We start from the raw sequence: 26,740 nt of genomic DNA, 5'->3' as shown, positions 1-26,740 counted from the left end.
ACAAAACTGACTTACCGCATTATAAGTTCCATACACGGTTTCAGATCACTGAGGCGATACTGCGTTACTTCTAGAAGTCCAGGTGTCCATTTCTCAGAGAGACGAAGTCTTATTCGTGCTAGAGCAATGCATGACCCAGCAACAAGAGATGGATTAAAAAGATGAAACCCTGGATCTGCAATATAGAAAGACATACAGCTATGATTATATAACTTTAATCACACTATCCCAGTACATAAGACTCCAACAAAAGTTGGTGCAGAGAGAGAGGGAAATGGGCAGAGGGATAGAGGGGTTAGAATAGGCGGAAGGAGGGAGGGGATGCGTGAGAGATCTGGGGAGTTTTTTTTTTTTTGTGGTTTTAGGGCGCACAACTTCAATGGTCATTAGCGCCCAGACTACGTTAGGAATGCACCGCGAGGCACAAGTTTAAAACAGCAACTAAAAGGGAAAACACGATAAAAGACAGACTAACAGGCATAGGATTAAAAAAACAGCATAGTCAAATGTCCTTAGAGAGGATTGTCAAGTTGATAAAACGAAGAACACGAGCAGCTGCTTGTGGGTCATCCGCTAGAATGGCATCTAGAGTACGTGGCAGGCCAAGATCAAGACGCAGTGTGTTAAAATCCGGACAGGACGTTAAAATGTGGCGGACCGTCAGCAATTGCCCACATGGGCAGAACGGCGCCGGCGCAGCCGTCAGCAGATGGCGATGGCTGAACCGGCAGTGTCCAATTCGTAACCGGGCCAAAACTACCTCCTCCCGCCGAGAGGGGCGTGAGGAGGTCGTCCAAGCCGCGGGAAGAGGTTTCAAGGCCCGAAGCTTGTTGTCCGTAAGTGCAGCCCAATCGGCATGCCACAGCGATAAAATGCCGACAAATGACCCCGCTACAATCTGATGAAGGGGCACAACAAGAAGCTGTCCGAGGCTGGAGGACCGCAGCCTTGGCCGCAGCATCTGCAGCTTCGTTCCCAGGGATACCGACATGGCCAGGAACCCACATAAAGCGAACCGGAGAACCGTCGTCCACCAGCTGCTGAAGAGAGCGTTGGATCCGGTGCACGAAAGGGAGAACCGGATACAGATCACTGAGGCTCTGGATGGCGCTCAGGGAATCGGAGCAGATGACATAAGCAGAATGTCGGTGGCGGCAGATGTAAAGAACAGCCTGGTAGAGGGCAAAGAGCTCAGCTGTGAAGACCGAACAATGGCCATGTAGCCGGTATTTGAAACTTTGTGCCCCGACAATAAAAGAACAACTGACCCCGTCATTGGTCTTAGAGCCATCTGTATAAATGAAGGTCATATTAATGAACTTCGAACGAAGTTCGACAAAACGGGAGCGGTATACCGAACCGGGGGTAACCTCCTTTGGGAGCGAGCTGAGGTCAAGGTGAACGCGAACCTGAGCCTGGAGCCAAGGTGGCGTGTGGCTCTCGCCCACTATAAAGGTTGCAGGGAGTGAAAAATCAAGGTGTTGCAGGAGGCGACGAAAGCGAACTCCAGGGGGTAGCAGGGCAGAGACATACAACCCGTATTGACGATCGAGAGAGTCGTCTAAAAAGGAACGATAAGACGGGTGGTCGGGCATTGACAGTAGCCGACAGGCATACCTACAAAGCAGTATATCGCGCCAGTAGGGCAGTGGCAATTCACCGGCTTCAGCATGAAGACTCTCGACGGGACTAGTATAAAATGCTCCGATCGCAAGACGTAAACCCCGATGTTGTATGGAGTAAAGGCAACGTAAGATGGACGGCCGTGCAGAGGAGTATACGAAACTCCCATAATCCAGCTTTGAGCGGACGATCGACCGATATAGGCGAAGTAGGATGGTTCGATCTGCTCCCCACGACATACCACTGAGAACACGGAGGACATTTAGAGAACGGGTACAACGGGCAGCCAAATAAGACATGTGGAGACCAGCTAAGTTTCCTGTCAAATGAAAGACCTAAAAATTTTGTTGTCTCCACGAATGGGAGAGCAACGGGACCGAGTCGTAAGGACGGTGGGAGAAACTCTTTGTAGCACCAGAAGTTAATACAGACCGTCTTCTCAGCAGAAAAACGGAAGCCACTGGCGACACTCCAGGAGTAAAGTTGGTCAAGAGAACGCTGAAGACAGCGCTCCAGGAAACATGTACGCTGCGCGCTGCTATAGATGGTAAAATCGTCCACGAAAAGGGAGCCTGATACATCAGCTGGGAGGCAATCCATTATTAGATTGATCGCTATGGCGAAGAGAGCGACGCTCAAAACTGAGCCCTGTGGCATCCCATTCTCCTGGCGAAAGGTGTCCGACAGGACAGAACCCACACGTACCCTGAACTGCCGATCCATTAAAAAGGAACGAATAAAAAGAGGGAGGCGACCGCGAAGGCCCCATGTATGCATGGTGCGGAGAATGCCCACCCTCCAACAGGTGTCTTAAGACTTCTCCAAATCAAAGAACACAGCTGCGGTCGGGCGCTTCCGCAAGAAGTTATTCATAATGAAGGTCAACAAGGTAACCAGATGGTCAACAGCAGAGCGGCGCCTACGAAATCCACATTGTACATTGGTAAGTAGGCGTCGAGATTCGAGCAGCCAAACCAAACGAGAGTTAACCCTTCGCTCCATCACCTTACAGACACAGCTGGTAAGAGAGATGGGTCGATAACTGGAAGGCAAGTGCTTGTCCTTCCCCGGATTAGGAATCGGTACAACAATAGACTCGCGCCAGCATGCGGGAACATGTCCCTCAATCCAGATGCGATTATAAGTACGAAGAAGGAAACTTTTACCCGCAGGAGAAAGGTTCTTCAGCATCTGAATATGAATAGAATCAGGTCCTGGAGCAGAGGACCGTGACCGGGCAATTGCATATTCGAGTTCCCGCATGGTGAAAGGGGCATTATAACTTTCACGATTCGAGGAGCGGAAGTTAGGTGGCCTAGCCTCCTCTGCCTGTTTAGGGGGAGGAAGGCAGAGTGGTAATGAGCGGAGCTCGAAACCTCTGTGAAAAAGCGGCCGAAGGCATTGGAGATATCCTCAGGGGCCACAAGGACGTCATTCGCGACCGTTAAGCCAGAAACTGGTGAGTGGACCTTAGTGCCAGATAGACGGCGCAGGCTACCCCAGACAACATAAGAAGGAGTAAAACTGTTGAAGGTGCTTGTTAAAGCTGACCAGCTGGCTTTCTTTAATAATACGACGGCACTGCGCACGTAATCGTTTATAAGTGATACAATTCGCCACTGTAGGGTGGCGTTTAAAGGTGTGTAAAGCACGTCGACGAGCACGTAAAGCACGTCGACGAGCACGTAAAGCGTCTCTACATGCTGCAGTCCACCAGGGGACCGGTACACGATGTGGAGAAGAAGTAGTGTGAGGGATGGAATATTCAGCAGCAGTGAGAATGACTTCCATGAGGTGTGCGACCTGACTATCGCAGCTTGTGAAGGTTTGATCCTGAAAGGTCGCCCTGGAAGAGAAGAGCCCCCAGTCTGCTTTGGAGATGTTCCAACTAGCTGAGCACGGAGAGGGGGTATGATGCAGGAGATGGATGACACACGGGAAGTGGTCGCTCGAATATGAATCAGAAAGGGCATACCACTCAAACCGGCGTGCAAGTTGGGTAGTACATATAGAGAGGTCTAAATGGGAATAGGTATGAGATGTGTCTGAAAGAAACGTAGGGGCGCCAGTATTGAGGCAGACAAGATTGAGCTGGTTGAAAAGGTCTGCTAACAGGGAGCCCCTCGGGCAGGATGCTGGAGAGCCCCAAAGGGGATGGTGGGCATTGAAGTCTCCAGTTAACAAAAATGTTGCAGGTAGCTGAGCAATAAGTTGCATCATGTCTGCCCCGGTAACGGCAGATGACGATGGAGTGTAAACGGTACAAATAGAAAATGTAAAAGTGGGGAGAGTAATTCGGACAGCAACTGCCTGCAGGCCGGTGTGCAATGTGATGGGATCATAGTAAATATCATCCCGGACCAGCAACATAACCCCTCCATGAGCCGGAATACCTACCACAGGGGGTAGGTCAAAACGCACAGAGGTGTAGTGTGCCAAGGCAATGTGATCGCATGGGCGTAGCTTCGTTTCCTGGAGGGCTACGACGAGCGGACGGTGCAAACGGAGCAGCAACTTCAAGTCCTCTCGGTTGGAGAGAATGCTGCAAATATTCCAGTGAATAAGTGCCATCGTGAGAAGAAAAGCAAGATGAAAGAAGGGGTCACCTCGAAGGCCACTGAGGGCCTGGCTTCGAGCAAGTACTGCCGCCGCTATCAGTAGGCGGACAGTCATCGTCCATTGGTTCTATAGGTTCATCGGCCATCTCGTTAAGATGGCCGGGAGGAGGAGCTTCCTCTGCCGGTGGACGGCCAGATGTTCGGCTACCAGCGGTGCAGCCAGGCGAAACGGATGACAGCCTGGGGCGGCAACCGCTGGGTGGCGCAGGAGAAGAAATGCGCCGTGGCGGAGAAGGAGAACTGTGCTTCCTATGAGCCTTCTTGGAAGGTCTTTTAGTGGAAGTACTGGTCGACGGCTGGGAGTTCGAGGTACGTAGGAAGTCTGCACGGGACGGTTCCTTCTTGAAGGCCCGTGCATCTGACTTCTGGGTGTTCGTCTTGGCAGAAGCTGATGAAGGTGCTTGTGTTGGAGGGGTGACGGGAGGAAGAGGAGATGTCGACCGCGCGATCTTAGCACTGGCCGAACGGATGACCGTGGTGCTGAAGTCAGATCGCATGTCTGCGTCGCTACCTCCCTGGTAGTCCGAGGAGAGGCGAGGACAGTACTGTATTTTCCCGCTGAGAACAGCGTGGGCTTCCTACTAGCAAATAGCTTGCGAGAAGCCGAGGTGGACACTTTCTCTTTGACCCGAATTTCTTGGATACAGCGTTCTTCCTTGTAGATGGGACAGTCGCGGGAGGACGCTGCATGGTCACCCTGACAGTTCACACAACGAGGAGACTGAGGTGGACAGTCACCCTCATGGGCATCCCTGCCACAAGTGACACATTTAGCCGCATTGGAACAAGACTGGCGAGTGTGATTAAAACGCTGACACTGGTAGCAGCGCGTAGGTGTCGGGACATAGGGGCGAACAGAAATAACCTCGTAGCCCGCTTTGATACGCGACGGCAGCTGAACACTATCAAAGGTCAAGAAAAGTGTCCGGGTCGGTACAAGGTCGTTGTTGACCTTTTTCATGACCCTTTGGACAGCCGTCGCGCCCTGCTCAGTGAGGAAAGACTGAATCTCCTCGTCAGTCAATCCGTCGAATGATCGAGTATATACCACACCACGAGACGAATGCAAAGTGTGGTGAGCCTCCACCCGGACAGGGAACGTGTACAGGAGTGTGGCCCGAAGCAGTTTTTGTGCCTGAAAGGCGCTCTTTGTTTCTAGTAACAAGGTACCATTACACAACCTGGTACACGACTTGACAGATCCGGCTATGGCATCCACGCCCTTCTGGATAACGAAAGGGTTGACAGAGGAAAAATCCTTGCCGTCCTCAGATCTAGAAACTACGAGGAACTGTGGGGCAGGCGGTAGTACTTTTGTCACTGGTGGCTGGTCAAGTTTCCATTTATGGGCAGAAGTCGAGAGAGAAGAAGAAGAGAAATCCATTGTGGAGGAATCCCCCGTGATTGCCAGCGTCTTCGATGGCGCGCTCCTTCCTTTTGGGGACCCTCTCAGAGGGCACTCCCGCCTTAGGTGAATGTTTACACCTCAGGTCACACCTCCCGAGAAACAGACGGAGGGACCAATCGGCATGGTCAGAAGGTATCAGCTCAGGTAATCACCCCTCCCTGGGCCTGGCCTTTACCAGGGGGTACGTGCGTGCCTTACTTGTCTACCCAGGGCGGGGAATTACGCGTTACCCCGTCACCGACTACGCATGCGAACGCGTGGGTCAGCCTTCAGGCGCGCACAGGGAGGAAGGAAGAAGAGGAAAAAGAAGAGAGAGAGGGAGAGAGAGGACAGACTGTCTCAAACGCCGAGGCGGAGACAAGAGAAGGCAAGGAGAAGAAGGCAATGAGAAGGCAAGGAGAAGAAGGCAAGGAGAAGAAGGCAAGGGAAAGAGTAAGGAAGACAGTGAGATGGAGAAGAGCAAAGAAAGGAACCAACCAAAGGAAGGAAGAAACGAGAAGAAATGAAAAACCAAAATGACCGCAAATAGAGGTCGTGGAACCGTCCGTCTCCGGACGCAGGTGCGAACTACCCCCTTGAGGGGGAGGGACTCCTTTTAGTCGCCTCTTACGACAGGCAGGAATACCTCGGGCCTATTCTAATCCCCGGACCCGCAGGGGCGAAGGGAGAGGAGGAGAGTGTGGAGGAGGAGCGGAAGAGGGAAATTAGAAGAGATCTGTGGAGGAGCGATAGAGGGGGAGGGGAATGAGAAGCTGAGGGTGTTGGGAGGGGCTGGAGAGGGCATCATGAGAGGGAAAGCAAGGGTAGGAGAAAGCAGGGAAGGGTGTGCAGGCAGAGCGACAGCAGGGCAGGGGAGACTGCAGGACAGGGGATGGAACGAATGAGGTGCAGGAGCTGGGAGGGGACGAGGGGGGAAAGGGGGGCACGAAGGGGGGACAGAGGAGGGGCAGAGGGGGGGACGAGGGGGGGCAGAGGGGGGGCAGAGGGGGGGGCAGAGGGGGGGACGAGGGGGGGCAGAGGGGGGGCACGAGGGGGGACGAGGGGGGACGAGGGGGCCACGAGGGGGCACGAGGGGGCCACGAGGGGGCACGAGGGGGGCACGAGGGGGGCACGAGGGGGGACGTGGGGGGACGTGGGGGGACGTGGGGGGCAAGAGGGGGGACGAGGGGGGCACGAGGGGGGACGTGGGGGGCAAGAGGGGGGACGAGGGGGGCACGAGGGGGGACAAGGGGAGCACGAGGGGGGCACGAGGGGGGCAACGGGGGGGGCGAGGGGGGGCAGAGGGGGGGCAGAGGGGGGGCAGAGGGGGGGCAGAGGGGGGACGAGGGGGGCAACGGGGGGGCGAGGGGGGGCAGAGGGGGGACGAGGGGGGCAATGGGGGGCGAGGGGGGGCAGAGGGGGGGCAACGGGGGGGACGAGGGGGGGCAACGGGGGGGACGAGGGGGGGCAGAGGGGGGGCACAGGGGGGGCAACGGGGGGCACAGGGGGGGCAACGGGGGGGACGAGGGGGGGCAGAGGGGGGGCACAGGGGGGGCAACGGGGGGGACGAGGGGGGGCAACGGGGGGGACGAGGGGGGCAACGGGGGGACGAGGGGGGGCACGAGGGGGGACGAGGGGGGGGACGAGGGGGGGCACGAGGGGGGGACGAGGGGGGGCACAGGGGGGGCGAGGGGGCAGAGGGGGGACGGGGGGCAGAGGGGGGACGGGGTGACGGGGGGCAGAGGGGGTGGGGGGAAAGGGGGGACGGGGAGGGGACGAGGGGGGCGGAGAGGGGGCGGAGAGGGGGCGGACGGGGGGCGGAGAGGGGGCAGACGGGGGGCGGAGAGGGGGCAGACGGGGGGCGGAGAGGGGGCAGACGGGGGGCGGAGAGGGGGCAGACGGGGGGCGGAGAGGGGGCAGACAGGGGGCGGAGAGGGGGCAGACAGGGGGCGGAGAGGGGGCAGACAGGGGGGCGGAGAGGGGGCAGACAGGGGGGCGGAGAGGGGGCAGACAGGGGGGCGGAGAGGGGCAGACAGGGGGGCGGAGAGGGGCAGACAGGGGGGCGGAGAGGGGCAGACAGGGGGGCGGAGAGGGGGCGGACAGGGGGCGGAGAGGGGGCGGACAGGGGGCGGAGAGGGGGCGGAGAGGGGGCAGACAGGGGGGCGGAGAGGGGGCAGACAGGGGGGCGGAGAGGGGCAGACAGGGGGCGGAGAGGGGCAGACAGGGGGCGGAGAGGGGCAGACAGGGGGGAGGAGAGGGGGCGGACAGGGGGCGGAGAGGGGGCGGAGAGGGGGCGGACAGGGGGCGGAGAGGGGGCGGACAGGGGGCGGAGAGGGGGCGGACAGGGGGCGGAGAGGGGGCGGACAGGGGGCGGACAGGGGGCGGAGAGGGGGCGGAGAGGGGGCGGAGAGGGGGCGGAGAGGGGGCGGAGAGGGGGCGGAGAGGGGGCGGAGAGGGGGCGGACAGGGGGCGGAGAGGGGGCGGCGAGTGGGCGGAGAGGGGGCGTAGAGGGGGCGGAGTGGGGGCGGAGTGGGGGCGGAGAGGGGGCGGAGAGGGGGCGGACAGGGGGCGGAGAGGGGGCGGACATGGGGCGGACAGGGGGCAGACAGGGGGCGGAGAGGGGGCAGACAGGGGGCGGAGAGGGGGCAGACAGGGGGCGGAGAGGGGGCAGACAGGGGGCGGAGAGGGGGCAGACAGGGGGCGGAGAGGGGGCAGACAGGGGGCGGAGAGGGGGCAGACAGGGGGCGGAGAGGGGGCAGACAGGGGGCGGAGAGGGGGCAGACAGGGGGCGGAGAGGGGGCAGACAGGGGGCGGAGAGGGGGCAGACAGGGGGCGGAGAGGGGACAGACGGGGGCGGAGAGGGGGCAGACAGGGGGCGGAGAGGGGGCAGACAGGGGGCGGAGAGGGGTCAGACAGGGGGCGGAGAGGGGGCAGACAGGGGGCGGAGAGGGGGCAGACAGGGGGCGGAGAGGGGGCAGACAGGGGGCGGAGAGGGGGCAGACAGGGGGCGGAGAGGGGGCAGACAGGGGGCGGAGAGGGGGCAGACAGGGGGCGGAGAGGGGGCAGACAGGGGGCGGAGAGGGGGCAGACAGGGGGCGGAGAGGGGGCAGACAGGGGGCGGAGAGGGGGCAGACAGGGGGCGGAGAGGGGGCAGACAGGGGGCGGAGAGGGGGCAGACAGGGGGCGGAGAGGGGGCAGACAGGGGGCGGAGAGGGGGCAGACAGGGGGCGGAGAGGGGGCAGACAGGGGGCGGAAGGGGGCAGACAGGGGGCGGAGAGGGGGCAGACAGGGGGCGGAGAGGGGGCAGACAGGGGGCGGAGAGGGGGCAGACAGGGGGCGGAGAGGGGGCAGACAGGGGGCGGAGAGGGGGCAGACAGGGGGCGGAGAGGGGGCAGACAGGGGGCGGAGAGGGGGCAGACAGGGGGCGGAGAGGGGGCAGACAGGGGGCGGAGAGGGGGCAGACAGGGGGCGGAGAGGGGGCAGACGGGGGCGGAGAGGGGACAGACGGGGGCGGAGAGGGGACAGACAGGGGGCGGAGAGGGGACAGACAGGGGGCGGAGAGGGGACAGACAGGGGGCGGAGAGGGGACAGACAGGGGGCGGAGAGGGGACAGACAGGGGGCGGAGAGGGGACAGACAGGGGACGAGGGGGGCAGAGAGGGGACGAGGGGGGCAGAGAGGGGACGAGGGGGGCAGAGGGAGGTGGAGAGGGTGGGAGGTTTTTGGTAAAGATGGTTTTGGTAGAGAGAGAGAGAGAGAGAGAGAGAGAGGGGGGGGGTAGGGGGGGAGATAGTAGAGTTATATTGAGTCACTTGCATATGAGGTGGTTTTAAGAATGAGGTTCATCTTGCTGAATTTCAGGCAAATGATAATAATAAATTTATTTTAACATTTCTGTGAAAACACATTGAACTAGTTGACATGATTGTATTACAGATCATCTTTCCATAAACATGACACACTGAGTTACAGACAGGCACAATGAAAAGACACATTTAACACTGGTCAAAGCCTTGTGCGGAAATGATAACACACACATTCACACAAGCCTGAATACAAGAAGATGAAGAGGGAGAGTGTGGGTGGTTGAGGGGGGATGTGGAGAGGGGAGTGAGAGGGAGCTGAAGAGAGGTCAGAGAGGGAGGTAGAGACGGGAGAGAGAGGGAGGCAGCACTGAGCAGAATTCAAAAATTCAAGTGTCACACTGAATGAAAGTAGCAATGTGGAATGGAGCGAGAAAGGGGGAGGGAGTGGTAAGAGAGAAGAGTAAGGTATGTCAGAGCATGCAGGGACTACATGGCAGCATGACAAGACTGCCAAGCGGAACATTGGGAGGCTGTTGGGCAGAGCGGTGGTGGGGAATGGGGGGAGTAGAAAAGGGGAGGAGTGGGGAAGGGAAGATGGCAGAGTGGCACACAATGAGAATGCGGGGACATAAATAGGGACAAGGTTATTGGACAGAGTGAGCAGAAACTATTGTGTGGACGGTGTGAAAACACACATTTGATGGTGATGAAGGCCAGGATGATTCTGGGGGAAAAGGATGTGTTGCAAGAATAACTCCAAGCTGTACACTTCAAAAAAGTGGGTGGTGGAGGGGAGGATCCAGATGACCCAGGTTGTGAAGCAGCCACTGAAATCAAGCATGTTTTTTAGCAGCATGTTGGGCAACAGGCTAGTCTACTTCGCTCTTGGCTACAATTTGGTGATGGACAGCTGGTTGTTAATCATACCTATATAAAAATCTCTGCAATGACTGCAGCAGAGCTGATGTATGACATGGCTGCTTTCACAGATTGCCTGGCCTCTGACGAGGGAGGATAAGCCTGTGACATGATTGAAGAGTTGGGTGGGTAGATTGGGCAGGTCTTGTTCCTGAATCTTCCAAAAGGATATGATCTCTGTGGCATGAGGTTGGGATTGAGAGTGCCATAGGGATGGGCTAGGATGTTGCTGGGGTTGGGTAGCAACATATCACTTCAGGAAAAGCTCTCGAGTATGATGTCCCTCATTTCTGGCCATGACAAATAAAGCCATGACGAAGGATGTGGTTCACTTGTTCTGGTCCGGGGTAATATTGTCTGGTGAAAGGGTACTCCTTTGTGGCTGGTTCTTCAGGCTGGCAGAAGGGATCGGGGATGTGTAGAGAACTGGCATGACAAATCTGTTTGTGGACTAGAGCTGGGGGATGGGGTCTGCCTGTGAAGGTTTTGGTGAGACCTTCAGCAAACTGGGAACTGGAGTTCTTTTCACTGCAGATAAGTTATTCTCAGTTGGCCAGGCTGTATGGGAGGGATGGCAGCTGGCAAAATGCAGGTACTGTTGGCTATAGGTGAGTTTAATGTGGGCAGAGGTGTGGATGGAGCCATCAGACAGGAGGAGGTCAATGTCCAGAACAGTAGCAATCTGGGTTGAGGAGGGCCAGGTGAAGGGGACTGATGCGGTGTTGAATTTGTGAAGGAATGAAGATAGAGTGTCTTGGCACGGAGACTATATCATGACGATACCATCAATGCACCTAACACACACCAGATATTTGGGGTTTTGGGAAGCTAGGAGGGTTTCCTCTAGATGGCCCATAAACAGGCTGGCTTAGGAGGGTGCCACGCAAGTGCCCATGGCTGTGCCACATGGACTTTCCATTGTTAGATACTCTTCTTGTATGTACAACAACACATATTACTTACCAAAATGGAGAAAAATTAAAATTCAAAATAAATGCCATAAAAATTTCAGAATTTAAGTGAAAATGTTACAAATTATTTTTGAAATTGTATGACTGACATATTTGTATCATTTGTGTAAAAATGTAGTTTGTTAAGATATGTTAACACCGTGTTCACTGATGTACAACTTTCTTATAATCTCGTCACACTGGAAGACACAAGAAAAATCTGTAAAATACTGGTACACCAGAAACACTAAGTACCAGTAACATCTGTAGTACAGTTCATTAACGGAGAGTGTAAAAAGCTCAAATGAAGAGGAAAATGCAAATGCCTATGCCCATAATTGCAAATATACAACATCAGTTCTAAAAGTGCTTCATTTTATTAATCCACCAAATGGGATTGCAATAAAAGTGATAAATTTAAAACGTATCTGGTAATTTAGACAATGTTGTTTGGTAGGAACAATGTTGCTTAGCTATGAATGATAATGGAACAAATCTCCAAAACATGTCATTGATTAATCACACAAGTGTTCCTTAAATCCCATACGGAATGACAACCTTCAGAGATGTGGGACAAGTCAAACAAGATATCTATTAACAAAAGACTGTGTACGCCATGACGATTTAAGTTGGCACTAGTCAATTTTGGTTGACCGGTCTGCTTTAGCCGTATAAGTAAAGGGGTTAATGTGAGGAATGACAGCGCTTCGAGAGCATGATGACTGGTGGTTGTGAGGGGAGAGAATGGATGTATAGAGAGACTTAAGCTTTTAAGGATAGCGGAACACTGAGTGAGTGTGTCATTGCTTTCTTGATACAAGCTAGGCTGGCAAGAGCTATTAGAATGTGCACAGAGGAAGTAAGAGGAATGCTGACTCAAAGCAGAGAGCAGTGCATTAACATGGCTCATGTGACCAGATACATGAAGTATCAATGAAGTCACTGGGCTAATTGAAAGTTTGTGAAAGATACTGCCATTTGCCAATGTTATAGGCTCACCAGCTTAGTCAAACATTGCTCATCCTTGTGGTTAAAGCCTTGTCTTCTGTGGATTGTGCAGCCTCTGACTTCGAGACTAAATGGTGCTGTGCTGTGCTGAAGAGTTTCATGAACTGGGAGTTGTCACTAATTATGCAATTAGTTCACATTCATTTATGTCTGGTTGTTTATTAATCATACTGGTAAAGGCTGCTTACAGGATGTAGTGATTTGAGAATTTCTGTGTAAATCCTAGAACCAATCAGCCTTCTACCATCTTGAACACACGATATTCTGGATATGAGTGTGGGATGGCAGAATCCTACTTACTGCACGTCACGTTTGTGTGTGCAGGTTTAAAATCAGACGCAGGAAGAAAGTAGACGTGGCAGACGAACAGCACCGACAAGTACCTGTGGGGCAATCCATAGATGTTTTAGTGAGTGTGTAAGGAAGAACCATGGAGTTTATATGCAGCTCTGTGCTTATTGGGTCATTGAATATTGTTATTAAAACAAAGACAGTTGAAAAAGAACTCCTGAAAACTCTTGACATAACCTTGCTATAGGCAAGACTTATTTTCTGATTTATGTTAAGAAAAGTTCTGGTGCCAAAGCCAACTTTCTTTTAACTGTAATTTAATTTGTTTCTGATGTTTGACTGTATGAGGGACTTACCGGAAGTTGTATATTTATGTTGAAAGTGAGAGTTTTATGGTGTATGGAGGTCAAAAACATCGTTAATTGACGAAAAGCAAAGTTTGTATGTCTACTTATTTCATAAGTAGAAAAAGTCTAAAAATTCCTGTACCTAGTGTTATTCAATGGAGAAGAAGTCAAGAGGGTTTCCAGCAGCCAGCTATCCAGTAAATAAGAGTGGCTACAAATTCCCAGTATGTCACCTCGTAAATAAGTGGAAGGTGGTTTGGGGGAATAAACCGAAATAACCCAGATTCACACACACACTTTAAGTCGGAAGTGTTAGAAGGGACTGTGGTGTCAAGTGCCTGCAGTTGAAGTTATTTGCTTTCTAAAATTATTGTTATTTCTGAAATCTGATGCCAAACAGTTTCAGGTGTAAGAGCTGACATTGTCTTGCATTTATGTGGGCTGTGGCAGATGGAGGGAGCATATCACTGGATAAGGTGTGTGGTTGAGTAGTAGCTGTGACATTACTAGACATTACAAAAAGGGAAGCAATGTTCCATTTCTAATTTTATCAAAACCAATGTAAGTGAACACTAAGATCATATGGGTCCACTGAGTCTTCTTTAAGTCCTAAACAAAATTTGTATATTCACTTGTATATTCTGCTAAGCTTAGTGGTAATGGATTTGGTTATGCTTATTCTGCATTGTGTGTAAGTGTGAAAAGCTGGCAGATTACTGGTTTAAGTAACATTAAGCAAACAAACATTTCTAAGGGAAAATAATAACTGAAAGACTTGCCTAAAAGGTTCAGTTTTGAAGATGTTAAATTGTAAATTTTACTATCAGTATTGATATGGTTGTAACATAATTTTTTAAATGGTGGTTTCGTCAAGGAAATAATTTCTTTGGAAATTTTTACACTGTACTGGATAATTGTATTGGAAGTAGTAGTTGGATTATAGTGACCAAATCTGGCATGACTCTGTAATTTTAAAATAAATGTTTGAAGTGTTAAGACTGTGTCTACTGGATCAATTGCGCCACCCTTTTCCATTGTGGCTCAACTACCTGTAACAATGGATACTTAATCTTCATGTTTATGCCAGCTAAATTTACCCATGTAAATAAGAAGAAAGCTGCTCTACTTACAAAAAGCTGCCACTTTCCCCGAGTTACATTAAATAATTTCTTTTTATCTCCTACTGGAAGCTTATTATTTACTTACATAAAATATGAAAAAAGCAACCAGTCTCACTGCTAGTGTGGATGTTTGGATGTGCATACTCCTACTTGGAAAACAGCAAGAGCTCAAAACCTAGTGTTAACTGATTTATATTACATTCGTGTGTGTCACGCAACACTCCTTTATAGTTAAGTGGTTACCTTTCCCTTATTTACTTATTTTTCCATCCAGGAATTTCCATTATTGTTTAATATTTAGTTGATTAAGTTAGTATTATTCAAATAAAACTTTTATATGTTGTTGTTGTGGTCTTCAGTCCTGAGACTGGTTTGATGCAGCTCTCCATGCTACTCTATCCTGTGCAAGCTTCTTCATCTCCCAGTACCTACTGCAACCTACATCCTTCTGAATCTGCTTAGTGTATCCATCTCTTGGTCTCCCCCTAGGATTTTTACCCTCCACGCTGCCCTCCAATACTAAATTGTTGATCCCTTGATGCCTCAGAACATGTCCTACCAACCGATCCCTTCTTCTGGTCAAGTTGTGCTACAAACTCCTCTTCTCCCCAATCCTATTCAGTACCTCCTCATTAGTTATGTGATCTACCCATCTAATCTTCAGCATTCTTCTGTAGCACCACATTTCGAAGGCTTCTATTCTCTTCTTGTCCAAACTATTTACCGTCCATGTTTCACTTCCATACATGGCTACACTCCATACAAATACTTTCAGAAATGACTTCCTGACACTTAAATCTATACTCGATGTTAACAAATTTCTCTTCTTCAGAAACGCTTTCCTTGCCATTGCCAGTCTACATTTTATATCCTCTCTACTTCGACCATCATCAGTTATTTTGCTCCCCAAATAGCAAAACTCCTTTACTACTTTAATTGTCTCATTTCCTAATCTAATACCCTCAACATCACCCGACTTAATTCGACTACATTCCATTATCCTTGTTTTGCTTTTGTTGATGTTCATCTTATACCCTCCCTTCAAGACACCATCCATTCCGTTCAACTGCTCTTCCAAGTCCTTTGCTGTCTCTGACAGAATTACAATGTCATCGGCGAACCTCAAAGTTTTTATTTCTTCTCCATGGATTTTAATACCTACTCCGAATTTTTCTTTTGTTTCCTTTACTGCTTGCTCAATATACAGATTGAATAACATCGGGGAGAGGCTACAACCCTGTCTTACTCCCTTCCCAACCACTGCTTCCCTTTCATGTCCCTCAACTCTTACAACTGCCATCTGGTTTATGTACAAATTGTAAGTAGCCTTTCGCTCCCTGTATTTTACCCCTGCCACCTTTAGAATTTGAAAGAGAGTATTCCAGTCAACATTGTCAAAAGCTTTCTCTAAGTCCACAAATGCTAGAAACGTAGGTTTGCCTTTCCTTAATCTTTCTTCTAAGATAAGTCGTAAGGTCAGTATTGCCTCACGTGTTCCAGTATTTCTACGGAATCCAAACTGATCTTCCCCGAGGTCGCCTTCTACTAGTCTTTCCATTCGTCTGTAAAGAATTCGTGTTAGTATTTTGCAGCTGTGGCTTATTAAACTGATTGTTCGGTAATTCTCACATCTGTCAACACCTGCTTTCTTTGGGATTGGAATTATTATATTCTTCTTGAAGTCTGAGGGTATTTCGCCTGTTTCATACATCTTGCTCACCAGATGGTAGAGTTTTGTCAGGACTGGCTCTCCCAAGGCCGTCAGTAGTTCCAATGGAATGTTGTCTACTCCGGGGGCCTTGTTTCGACTCAGGTCTTTCAGTGCTCTGTCAAACTCTTCACACAGTATCGTATCTCCCATTTCATCTTCATCTACATCCTCTTCCATTTCCATAATATTGTCCTCAAGTACATCGCCCTTGTATAGACCCTCTATATACTCCTTCCACCTTTCTGCTTTCCCTTCTTTGCTTAGAACTGGGTTTCCATCTGAACTCTTGATGTTCATACAAGTGGTTCTCTTATCTCCAAAGGTCTCTTTAATTTTCCTGTAGGCAGTATCTATCTTACGTCTGTAAATTCACAAGCCTGTTTACAATACACTCATACTTGTCATACAACTCAACTTATATTTTACCTAACAGAAATTGTCAATTAAGGAATTAATTAAAATTTAGTGACTGGTTACATTATGTTTGTTTATTTGTAGTTTACACATACTGTCACAGAAGTTGTCTATAAAACATTTTTAAGGATAAAATATCAGATTGTATCCATGTCATTGGACACTACTGCAGGAGGCAGTGCATTTGCAAAGTAGAGCAGGCACTGGAATTTTTACAGGCTACCATGTTACGTGTGTACCATGAGTACTTCAATCCCAATAGAATGAGAAAGTAAATAAAACCAGACAGATCTAAAGTTTACTACTGCTGTTATTGACAAGAAGGAAAAAGACAGTGCCACTGACCAGCTCAGACTGCAACAGCCAGGCATTTCAAAGAAAAAGGCGGGATGATTAGAGTTTAATGTCCCAACAGTGACAAGGTTACTAGATGATGAACAGCAGCTCAGATCTGGGGAGGGAAATCAACTATGTTCTTTTCAAAGGAGCCATCCATGCATTTGCCATAAGTGACATAAACAAGCCACAGAAGACCTGAATCTGGAAGACAGGATGAGGATTTGAACCTTTCTCTTCCCAAACGTGAGTTTAATGCCATAAGCATTGCACTACCTTCTTTGGTGCCAGTTAAATGCTAGGAAATGAAAGAAAAGAATTAAAAAAATAAAAAAAATAAAAAGGGGACCAGAAAAATGCCATTGAAAGTGTACACGAAGTTCCTAGGCTTTTCAGGTTGGGAAAACATTGACCCATAAAGACAGCAGGGTAAGAGTTCTTCAGAAAGTACAACATGAGGAAATGGACTCCACTCGGCAGCAGATTAGAATAACAGAAAGGCAGGTAAAAGAAGATTTGCTGCTTTAAGTAACAGAACAACTATTAGTAATCAAATCATTTCATATTTAAAAGGAGAAAAACTTTGTTAAGACATTCTGCTGAAGTGCTGCACCAACAGGAGGGGGGGGGGGGGGGGGATAAAATAAAAATTGACAAAAACGAAAGTTGGTGAGGGAGTTATTACATCTGAAAGATGATATGTCTCTGAATTTTGTGCCAGTCACATAAGAGTGGCAATAATAGTGCCACTTTGAGGATGCAAATCAAGTTTGTTTCAAATACATGCTGCAACAGTTGTGAGCATTAGCTACCTCTGAGATTGTACATGGTGAGTTTATGTTAGTAAAGAGTGCCTTTAAGGCAATAAAGATGCCATTATCAACACATCACCGAGTTTGATAAAAGCTACAAGAAACAGGGAATTCCTTCTGCACAATTGCAGAAAAATTTGGCAGAAATGTAGCCACTGTACATGACTGCTGGCAGCAGTGGTCAAAAGAATGTACGGCCACTAGAAGACCGGGCTCTTGATAGCCACATGGCACTACTGAGAAGGAAGACCATAGTGTTTGGCATATGGCTCTGACACATCGTACTGCATCTTGAGCAGCAATTTGAACAGTAGTTGGCACCACAGTGATACAACAAAACCTTAAAAACTGCTTACTTCATGACAGCTCTGAGCCAGATGCCCTGCTGCGTATATTCCACTGAACACAAACCACCACCATTTACAACTTCAGTGGTGTCAAGCACGAGCTCTTTGGAAGGCAGGGTGGTGATCTGTTGTGTTTTCTAATGAAAGCTCATTCTGCCTCATTGTCAGTGATGGCCATGTGTTGGTTAGAAAGAGGCCAATGGAGGGCCTGCAACTAACGTGTCTACATCCTCAACATACTGGACATAAACCTGGAGTTATAGTCTAGATGCAATTTTGTGCAGGAGTATTCTTGAGGTTATCCCACGCACTCTGACTGCAAATTTGTATGTCAATCTGGTCATTTGACTGGTGTGCTACCATTCACGAACATACTGCTGTTGTAACCAAACATGCTCTACAGAATGTGACATGTTGCCTCGGCCTGCTCTATCCCGAGCCCTGTCTTCAGTCAAGCACACACGGGACATCACTGGATGACAACTCCAGCGTCATCCGCAAACAGCATTAACCATCCCTGTATTGATCGACCAAGTGCAACAGGCATGGAACTCCTCCATCTCTCAAACTGACATCTGGCGACTGCACAACACAATGGATGCACATTTGCATACTTATATTCAAAAAATTCTGGCAGTTAAACCAGTTATTAACATATGAACATTTCACATTTGCAACGGCTTATCTCGCACTTGCAGGAAGGAAGGAAGGAAGATTGCATTTAACATCCCGTCAACATCGAGTTCATTAGAGATGAGCACAAGCTTGGACTGTGTCAATGATAGGGAAGGAAATCAGCCATGCCCTTTCAAAGGAACCATCCTGGCATTTGCCTGGAGCGATTTAGGGAAATCGTGGAAAACCTAAATCTGGATGGTTGGATGATGGTTTGAACAATCACTCTCCTGGATTCGAGTCCAGTGCACTAACCACTGCACCATATCACTTGGTTCACGCTTACATTAACCTGTGATCTTGCAACATTAATCACTTGCATATGTTAGCTAGACAAATGTATTCCCACAATTTCATTACACTATATTATTTGTTGGTGTCACGATCTTTTTTCCTGCCAGGGCACATTTACAGTATACAGTAGCACATAGATTTACAACAACTAGTGTCCAGCCAGATTACCACATAGGCATTCTTATAACTGGTAGTCTTCTGTTGTCCAGGTAAATCTCTGCCCTGTATGGAAGTGGGGGTACTGAGCCGCAACACCACACACACACAAGCAGATGAACAAATAATAACTTAATTCATGAAATGGTTCGCAAATACTCGCATACATCTGAGCTTGTGTCAATTGTCAACTGAAGATTGCCGTATTGTGTAACCATTAGGTGTTGCAGTCTTTGCCGAGTTTCTGGATTCTCAACCTTAAGTCGTCTAACAGTGCCATTATGTGACTAATTAGTTGCATCCTGTGTTATGCCAGTGTTGACAAAATGGATGGAACCTATGAGCAGGCAGTCGATTGCAACACGGCCTTGAAGCCACATGATGCACTTACGCCCCTACATGCAACAAACAAGGCAGATGCAGTTGATGCAACAAACAATGCGGCTCCAGTTGGCTGGTCTTATTGCTTCAGGTAGGTGGCAGCTGACACACACAGTCCATAGTTATGGTGGCAGAACTTGCATCTAGTGTCACTGTGACATCTACTACTCATCGTGGTACTTCTTTGTTAGGAACACTACATTCTTGTGCAGTCGCTCTTAATGCTGGAGGAATCTATCCTGCTGATACATCAATAATTGCTGTTCTTGTAGCTTTTCATTCTGCAGCTGGCACTGATGTGGTAACTGTTACAGCAGTGGCCTCATGTGCTCCAAATTCAGGTCAGATGATAGTGAGCCTTCGATGTTCAGGTCTCTTGGACTACTGACACTCTTGGCATCACACCATCTGCCAACAATTGCACTGTGTTCATACAAAGTTTCCATTCTTGTGTAGGGATCACACAGCTATGTATACTAGCACACAGATTTAAACATTTAACTCTGGATTTAGTACTGCTTGCAGCTATTGTCTGGATAGGTCACACTCCATAGGTGCAAACTGGCATTCTTACCACAGGTAGTTTTCCAGGTGTTCTTACCGCAGGTAGTTTTCAATAGTGCTGAGTAAATCCATGCCCAGATGTTGCCATCCACAAATTACAAAGATAAGAAGAAAACTGTGGGGAACCACAACTATGACAATCTATGACAAGTGCAGAATTTCTGGAAATTCTCCATCGTGGAATCATATTTTCCTTACTTCTTAATACCTAAAATCCCATTCACACATAATTTTATACACAAATTTTACAGTTATGGGAACATTAGGTATTCCTACTGAATATAATACCTCTCTTTGTTAGTTGCTCTCTTTATTTTATTTTTTAGATGTACTTACTAAGCAAACAGAATTTCTGTCACAAGAAATCCAGGCACTTCTCTAACAACAGAGCATATCCAGCTACTTAAAATACTTGCTATTATCAGTCACACAATTTGTAAATTATTTGCCATCATACTGTACCTTGAAGAGAATAATCCAAAAATTCTTTCATATAATGATGGGCAGCATGTTGCAGATCTTTGTAAGTTTCAAAATGATTGTCAGAGCTAAAATCTGCTGGTGAAATGATATGTACCACATAAAATTCAGCGAAATGTGCAGCTGTTGGGTGCACAAGACTCCATTTAAGAAACTGAAGAGTCATGAATTCCATTGCAAGAAATTCAGCCACTGGATATGGACTTTCAATCAATGCATTCATATCAGATACTTTTGGTACATTTATATCCCGCTCCTCAAATTTTGCTGCAATTAAAACAGTGTATTAGTGTGAGATATGTCATCTGCTGTTTACTGCATGCAATATAAATAATATCTGTAATTACTTAGGGTTTTTTAATCTGTCTATGCTGCATAACTACAATCATGACCATAAGATAAAAATATCTTCAAAGGCCCATTAGATAACACTGCATCAAGATGACACTAAATTGTAGTGAGACATTATGGAAACATAACAAATGGCATGTTGGAAGGAGACCACTTAAGTGAGCCAGTAACAGTCTATGTATTTGGCACTCAGTATTTGAGACAGAGGGTAGCATATTACAGCAAACACTTAAAATGATCATTATAAGACTAGAGTCCGATCACAGTTGGTGCAGAATGGGAAAGTAGTTGAATATCAAATTATGCAAAATTTCATAACAGGAGAAAACAGTCAATGACAGTACAGGCATGACTGACTGCACATCACAATCCAGTGGCAGGGTCATTGTCACCCTGCGGTATCCAATTGCTAAAACTGCTTTGGTTTGAGACCTTACAGCAGCATCTTGGATGCCCATCTCCCATCAGACTTCATGTCAGTAGCTTCATGACATTCCTCTGTATACTCATCAACCTGCCAAAGGCACCATGTGGCACAGCAAACGTGGTGTCTTGCTCAATGTGAGTGGGCCAAGAAAATGTTGGCTACAGCTATGGGCAAGGAGAAGTGGTTTAGCTTGGAGAGCAATTCTCACATATTATTTGGCACGGCATGCATATGCAACAGGTTACAACACTGCCAATAGTGTTGAAAGTGACCAATGTGGTGGCACCAGTATTCTTGTATGTGTGAAACCATCATGGCTTCCTGGACGATGATTGTGCTCAACCATACATAGCTGGCCTAGTGGACCAGTATCTGCAAGACAGAAATATCATGCAGCTATAGTAACTAAATTATTCTTTGAAATAAAATCTAATTGAAGATGCACCAGAAAGGCTAAGCTGAAGGAATGGAGCTCCACCTCTAGTGCAGACCAGTGCTGACCTCCAAATGGCACTTGTCCTGCAATGGGAGACATTACCAGAAGCCACAAGATCCACAGGATAAGCTGCAGTAGTGCATACTTGATCCTTATTCTAGGGCACCAAATCTGTATGCTGTTGGGCAAGTACACCAGACACTGAATGTGCAAACCCATTCCTAGTTTTCTAGTATACCATGTATCAGCATCATCACTGTAACACAAATTTGCCAAATGCACCTCCTGGTGACTCATTGCCATCCTGGTTTATGGACACATTTATGTAATATCACGAGTAGATCAATGATTTAGCAAGATCCATAATATATTTTATGCTACAACTGTTACAAACTTAATTCCCAAATAAAATATGCAGCAAAGGGCCGTTGTTGTTATTATTAGCTCCATGAAATGTTCTGATAGTTTCACACCCTCATCTTCAACTAGACAGGAGTCATGTTGAGTTTTCCTTTCACTTCTGCAAAGTTGTTTGCCAATACATACATTACGCAATTAATTACTATTCCTACAAAATTACGACTTACATAAGAAAGTTAATATATTGTCTTCTTTACTTTCCTCACAGAAAATAATCTCCAGACACCTATACAAAAACATTTCATTACCACAACCTTTATTCTCTTGTTAATAGAGGCAAAGAACTTACTTGTGGGACATATTAAAAAAAGCTAATGTGTTAGCATCTATGGTGACAAAGTTTGTTGTTACCAGTAGTAAAACCTGTACAGCTTTTACAAAGAGAGTTGAACTGACTATTACAGTACCCTTCACGTCAGGAGAATGAGTGCTGTACAACATTGCTTACGAGATGCCGCTGTTTTCCAACAGTGATTAACACAGGCAGCTCATAATGTGAAAGGTAAAGCAGCTTTTACTTACATGTGCAATGATCTTCATGGAAATAAAGCTTGAATTTAAAAAACAGCCTCACACCTTATGTGTGAAATTAGTTAATAATATTTCGTAAAGTTGATTTGACAGTAACAAACGAATTTAGCCATAAAATTCAGCACCACAACAAAAAGTCAATAGATGATTAGAGTTGTCTGACATTTCTCATGTGCATGTAAAATCTCAACTATGGCACCAGCAGGAAGAATGCATTTTCATAGTTTCTCTGTTTCTTGAGTTGTTTCAAATGTCCCTCACTTAAGCAAAGGCTGTGATGTACAGCCATCAGACACGAGACACAGTTGGAATCTGAGCTGAATGCTCTTCAAAATACTGAAGAGATATCCCAAGGAGTTTTATTATTATTTTTGCAACTAGCACGTGGGGCTAGGGATAATATTCAAATGCAATGATGGCAACTTGCACTGGTTATAATGTAGTAGCTTAATAAATTGAAATAGGTGCCTCATTTGTGTGCTGCATCCCATAAATAGTGAAGTTTGTTTTTAATTTATTTTCTGGTGGTTTCAAATTAACAATGGCTTTTAAGTTATCAATACATTTATTCAGAATTAGCAAAGAAAGGAAGGAGGAATAGGGCAATTCCCATTAATTATATTACAAGGGCAACCAAAAAGTTTCTGTTTGAAGGCCTTACAATTGCAATGTCAATCAGGAAAAATCACCATAAACATTGAGGCAATCATCCCACTGACACAGCAGGCTGAAGATACTCATAACTGTCTGCTGCACATCCTTATCCAACAGGAATTGTTGACTCTTCAAGGCCTTTTTTTTAAGGGACCAAAAGCATAATAATCATCACATAGAGAGAGATCAAGACTATAGGGTGGGTGTTCAAGCATCTCCCACTTGAGCTGGTGTAACTTCTGCATTATGACATTTGTGATATGGAAATGTGTTGTCATGAAGCAGCAGCACACATTAGTCACAATTTTCCTGGATATTTCGTGCTTTAATTGCACGTTATAATTCTTCTAGCAGTGGGCAGTATCATCTCCCAGTGACAGAGACAATAAGTTCCTTGAAACCAATAAGCAATGGACCCTGGTAATCAAAGAACTGGGTGAGCATCACTTTTACAGCAGATGACTAGCTCAAACTAGTTGGGACGTGGGGACGATCGATGACACTACTGATCCATCGACACTTTCAACTGTGGTTCCCAGTAGTGGCACCAGCTAATGTTGCCTGCAACAATGTGCTTAAGGAACATGTTGCCTTCAACACGAACACATCAGGTGCTTCAGGCAGACAGTCATTCAGTTTGCTTTTTGTTCAGAATTCAACACCCGGGGTATCCAATGGCTGCCAACCTTACATTAGCCTAACTCCTGCCGGATAATGTACCGGATGTTACAAAGCTGATGTTGAGCTCCTTTTTTAGCGGACAGATGGTTGGGCGCTGATCCGCCCTAATCACATCATCAGCCACCTGTTTGTTGTTGTCTGTAATGGATGAAGCTGGCCTCTCATATCAACTGGCATCCTGTGGTGAATTGTGACCAGCGTGGAATTGGTATGCCATTCCACGATGACGATTTTCAACAAACATGCTGCCTAATACAGATTCTTCATTCCCTGATGGCTGTATACTGGTATTTGTCCCTTGGCAGCCAAGAAAAGAATAACAGCACACGTCCCGTTTGGATGCGTTTGGTAGTAATGTCACCTAGTTCATGTTTCTGCATTTACATCGGAAAGGCACAAATGCCACACTAACCCCTTTCCTACATGTCAGTGCCTATATACCCACACTGGAGTTGTGCTGGGTTGAACATATGCTGCAGCAACGTCCTCAAATGGAAACATTTTGATTGCCACTTACATAATGTATTGGAGGACAGTTAAAGAAATAGGTTGTGCAATTTCCGAATGTGAAATTCAGGCATTTTAGTGATGTAGGGAAACAATAGAAAACCTAAACCTGGCTGGCCAGGCAGATAATTGGACCACAGTCCTCCAAGATGTGAGTCTACTGTCTTAATCACAGCACCACCTTGCTCCTTTCAGAATTATTTAAATGTGACTGTTAGATGTGGTTGCTGCCATAAGTAGAGCTCCCTTGCAGCTGAATATAATTGTTACACTGATTTTTCCAAGTGTTGCACTGGGTGACTGTTGAAACTGAATTCAGACACATGTAAATCAGCATCATTTGCTGGGAATAACTTTTTTTTTAAATGCATGTTACTTGGTACAGTAATTACTAAAATAGCACAGGGACCTACTAAGTAATTTGCTGTCCTCTTGTGACATTCTCTAAAATATTCAGTCAGAGATGATTAAAATACTTGTTTGCTGCAGTTCTGTATTTGATTTTGCCAAATAACAATAACAGCCTTCTTCTGGTCTGAAATACTAGGAAGTAGAGGGCACAGGTTTCATTGGATATTTTTAGTATGTACATCCCTATTCTATCGACTGAAGACATCAAGTCTGTAAATGAGTCCATGGTCATATTGTGGCACTTTATTTGCAAAGGCCCATCTTGACCACACAATTTTTGCATTTCCCTATTACTAGTTTCAGCTACTGCCATCTTCAGATCTGTTAGAAATAAGAAACAGTGGTGTAACCAACTGCTCAAAAGCGGAAGCTAAATCTATAACAGGCCTAGTGATTAAAAAAAAAGAAGAAGAAGAAAGAAAGAAAAAATTATTTTACATTACTAACAACCATGTGTACCAGCCAAAAATACTATAAAATATTCTGATGTAGGAATCAATTTCAAAATCTGTACATATAGGTACATAGTAAGTGCTGGTCATGGCCTGGATGCGTCTCATATTTATACAAATAACTGAGTAACCAAATAACATGAGTAACCAATATCATAAATGTAATAGTTAAGATGCAATATGCAAGGGCACTAATTAAAATTACTTCACATAGCAAAACGAGCACCTGACAATAAAATATGAACTGACATAAAACATGTGAAATTAGATCCATATTTAAAATCCACATAAAAGGTGTAAAGAGTAATAATGGGAAGCTCCTAGCCTGGCAAAGCAAAAAACACAATTGTTTAAAAGACAGAATAAGAAGTTTAACAATAGCATCACATTTATAAATCGAGACCTTTCATCATGACAAAACAATTAAATCATAACCGTAAGTGTAAGGTAATTAACAAAACAAAGACTATTAATTAAAACCTTGATAGTTAATAACACATTCAGAGTGGGATTTCACTGGCAGAACTTGTGGAAGAAGGCCCATTCTCCTTGCCGCTGTTGGCAGTGCACATGAGCGCATGCCAAGCTGCTGTGGCACTTGATGCTGCTCAGACTAGTAGGTTTTTGATCACATCAAAATAAGTATTCGGGTTAAACTCACCCTGTTCATTCTGCAGTAATTCCAGTTGTCATTTTCTGTCCATATAAATTTCCATTTCTTTGAGTAGGTTCAGTAATTCACGCATTATGCAACACTTCCATATTATCCTCTATGTTTCCTGTACACAGAAAATGGTGACTAGAATTAGTGCTGGATGAACAGAATGAGTTACATCTGAATGCTTGTTCTGATGAATTCAGAAATCTGATAGTTGAGCAGTGTCGAGCATTGCAGTAGTTTGGTGTGTGGTCGTGTGCACCAGCCACCTGCAGTGAGGAGACTGGGTTTTCTTTCACAAACAATGCCACAGTAAAAAAACGAGAACTTCACACAGAGAAGCCATGAGGCAGTGCCATTGAAATTCCAGTCCAGATTTGTTATCAACTATCAAGGTTTTAATTAATAAGTCATTGTTTTGTCAATTTCTTACACCTATGTTTATGTTTTAAATGTTTTAATTGCTTTGTCATGATGATCTCCCCCCCCCCCCCCTCCCAAAAAAAGAGCACACACAGCAGGTAAACTACCAAATTGAGTTTTGGTGTGTGTAATGCAAGTTATTCCTGCAAGGGGTGCTTAAAATGATTTTCAAAATGGACAGTTGGTGCGCTACGTTTGGCCACCTCATTCGGACAGGACACACTACTGTGGAATTTGGAAAAAGAAGATTGGTCAAAAACTGGAACAGGTACCATGTGAAAGTTGGTCAAAATGGCTGTAGAAGAAAGGTCAGGAAAAATAGTAGCAAATGGAGTCAGGTTGTCAACACGAAAGCCATCTTTTCAAGTGATGCACAACCCAGTGTGTTGTCCTGGACGGCAAGTGTCCATTGGAAATAAAGTACTGTCAGGAGTGTCATGGTAAAATGTGACAGGACTGCTCTTGTTCTATACACATATAAACAATCTCACAGGATGTGTGAGCAACAATCTGTGGTTGATTGCCGATCATGCTGTGGCATACAGAAAAGT

General features: G+C 47.1%; 1 protein-coding gene across 2 annotated transcripts in view; it reads right to left on the bottom strand.

The window, feature by feature from the left end:
- LOC126195577 (cyclin-J) overlaps window positions 1-26,740 on the bottom strand; it is a 55,924-nt gene that overhangs the window by 4,161 nt on the left and 25,023 nt on the right. For both annotated transcript variants that reach the window (XM_049934206.1, XM_049934212.1), the window contains exons 4-5: window positions 20,221-20,505; window positions 16-175 (exon numbers count right to left, since the gene is read on the bottom strand). In XM_049934206.1, the coding sequence (XP_049790163.1) occupies window positions 16-175; window positions 20,221-20,505 (445 nt within the window). The remainder of the gene's footprint in view (window positions 1-15; window positions 176-20,220; window positions 20,506-26,740) is intronic.

Source organism: Schistocerca nitens, chromosome 1 (assembly GCF_023898315.1).
Source record: "Schistocerca nitens isolate TAMUIC-IGC-003100 chromosome 1, iqSchNite1.1, whole genome shotgun sequence".
Lineage (NCBI taxonomy): Eukaryota > Metazoa > Arthropoda > Insecta > Orthoptera > Acrididae > Schistocerca > Schistocerca nitens.
Note: the sequence above shows the minus strand (reverse complement) of the source record. Positions and strands in the feature narration are given on the sequence as shown.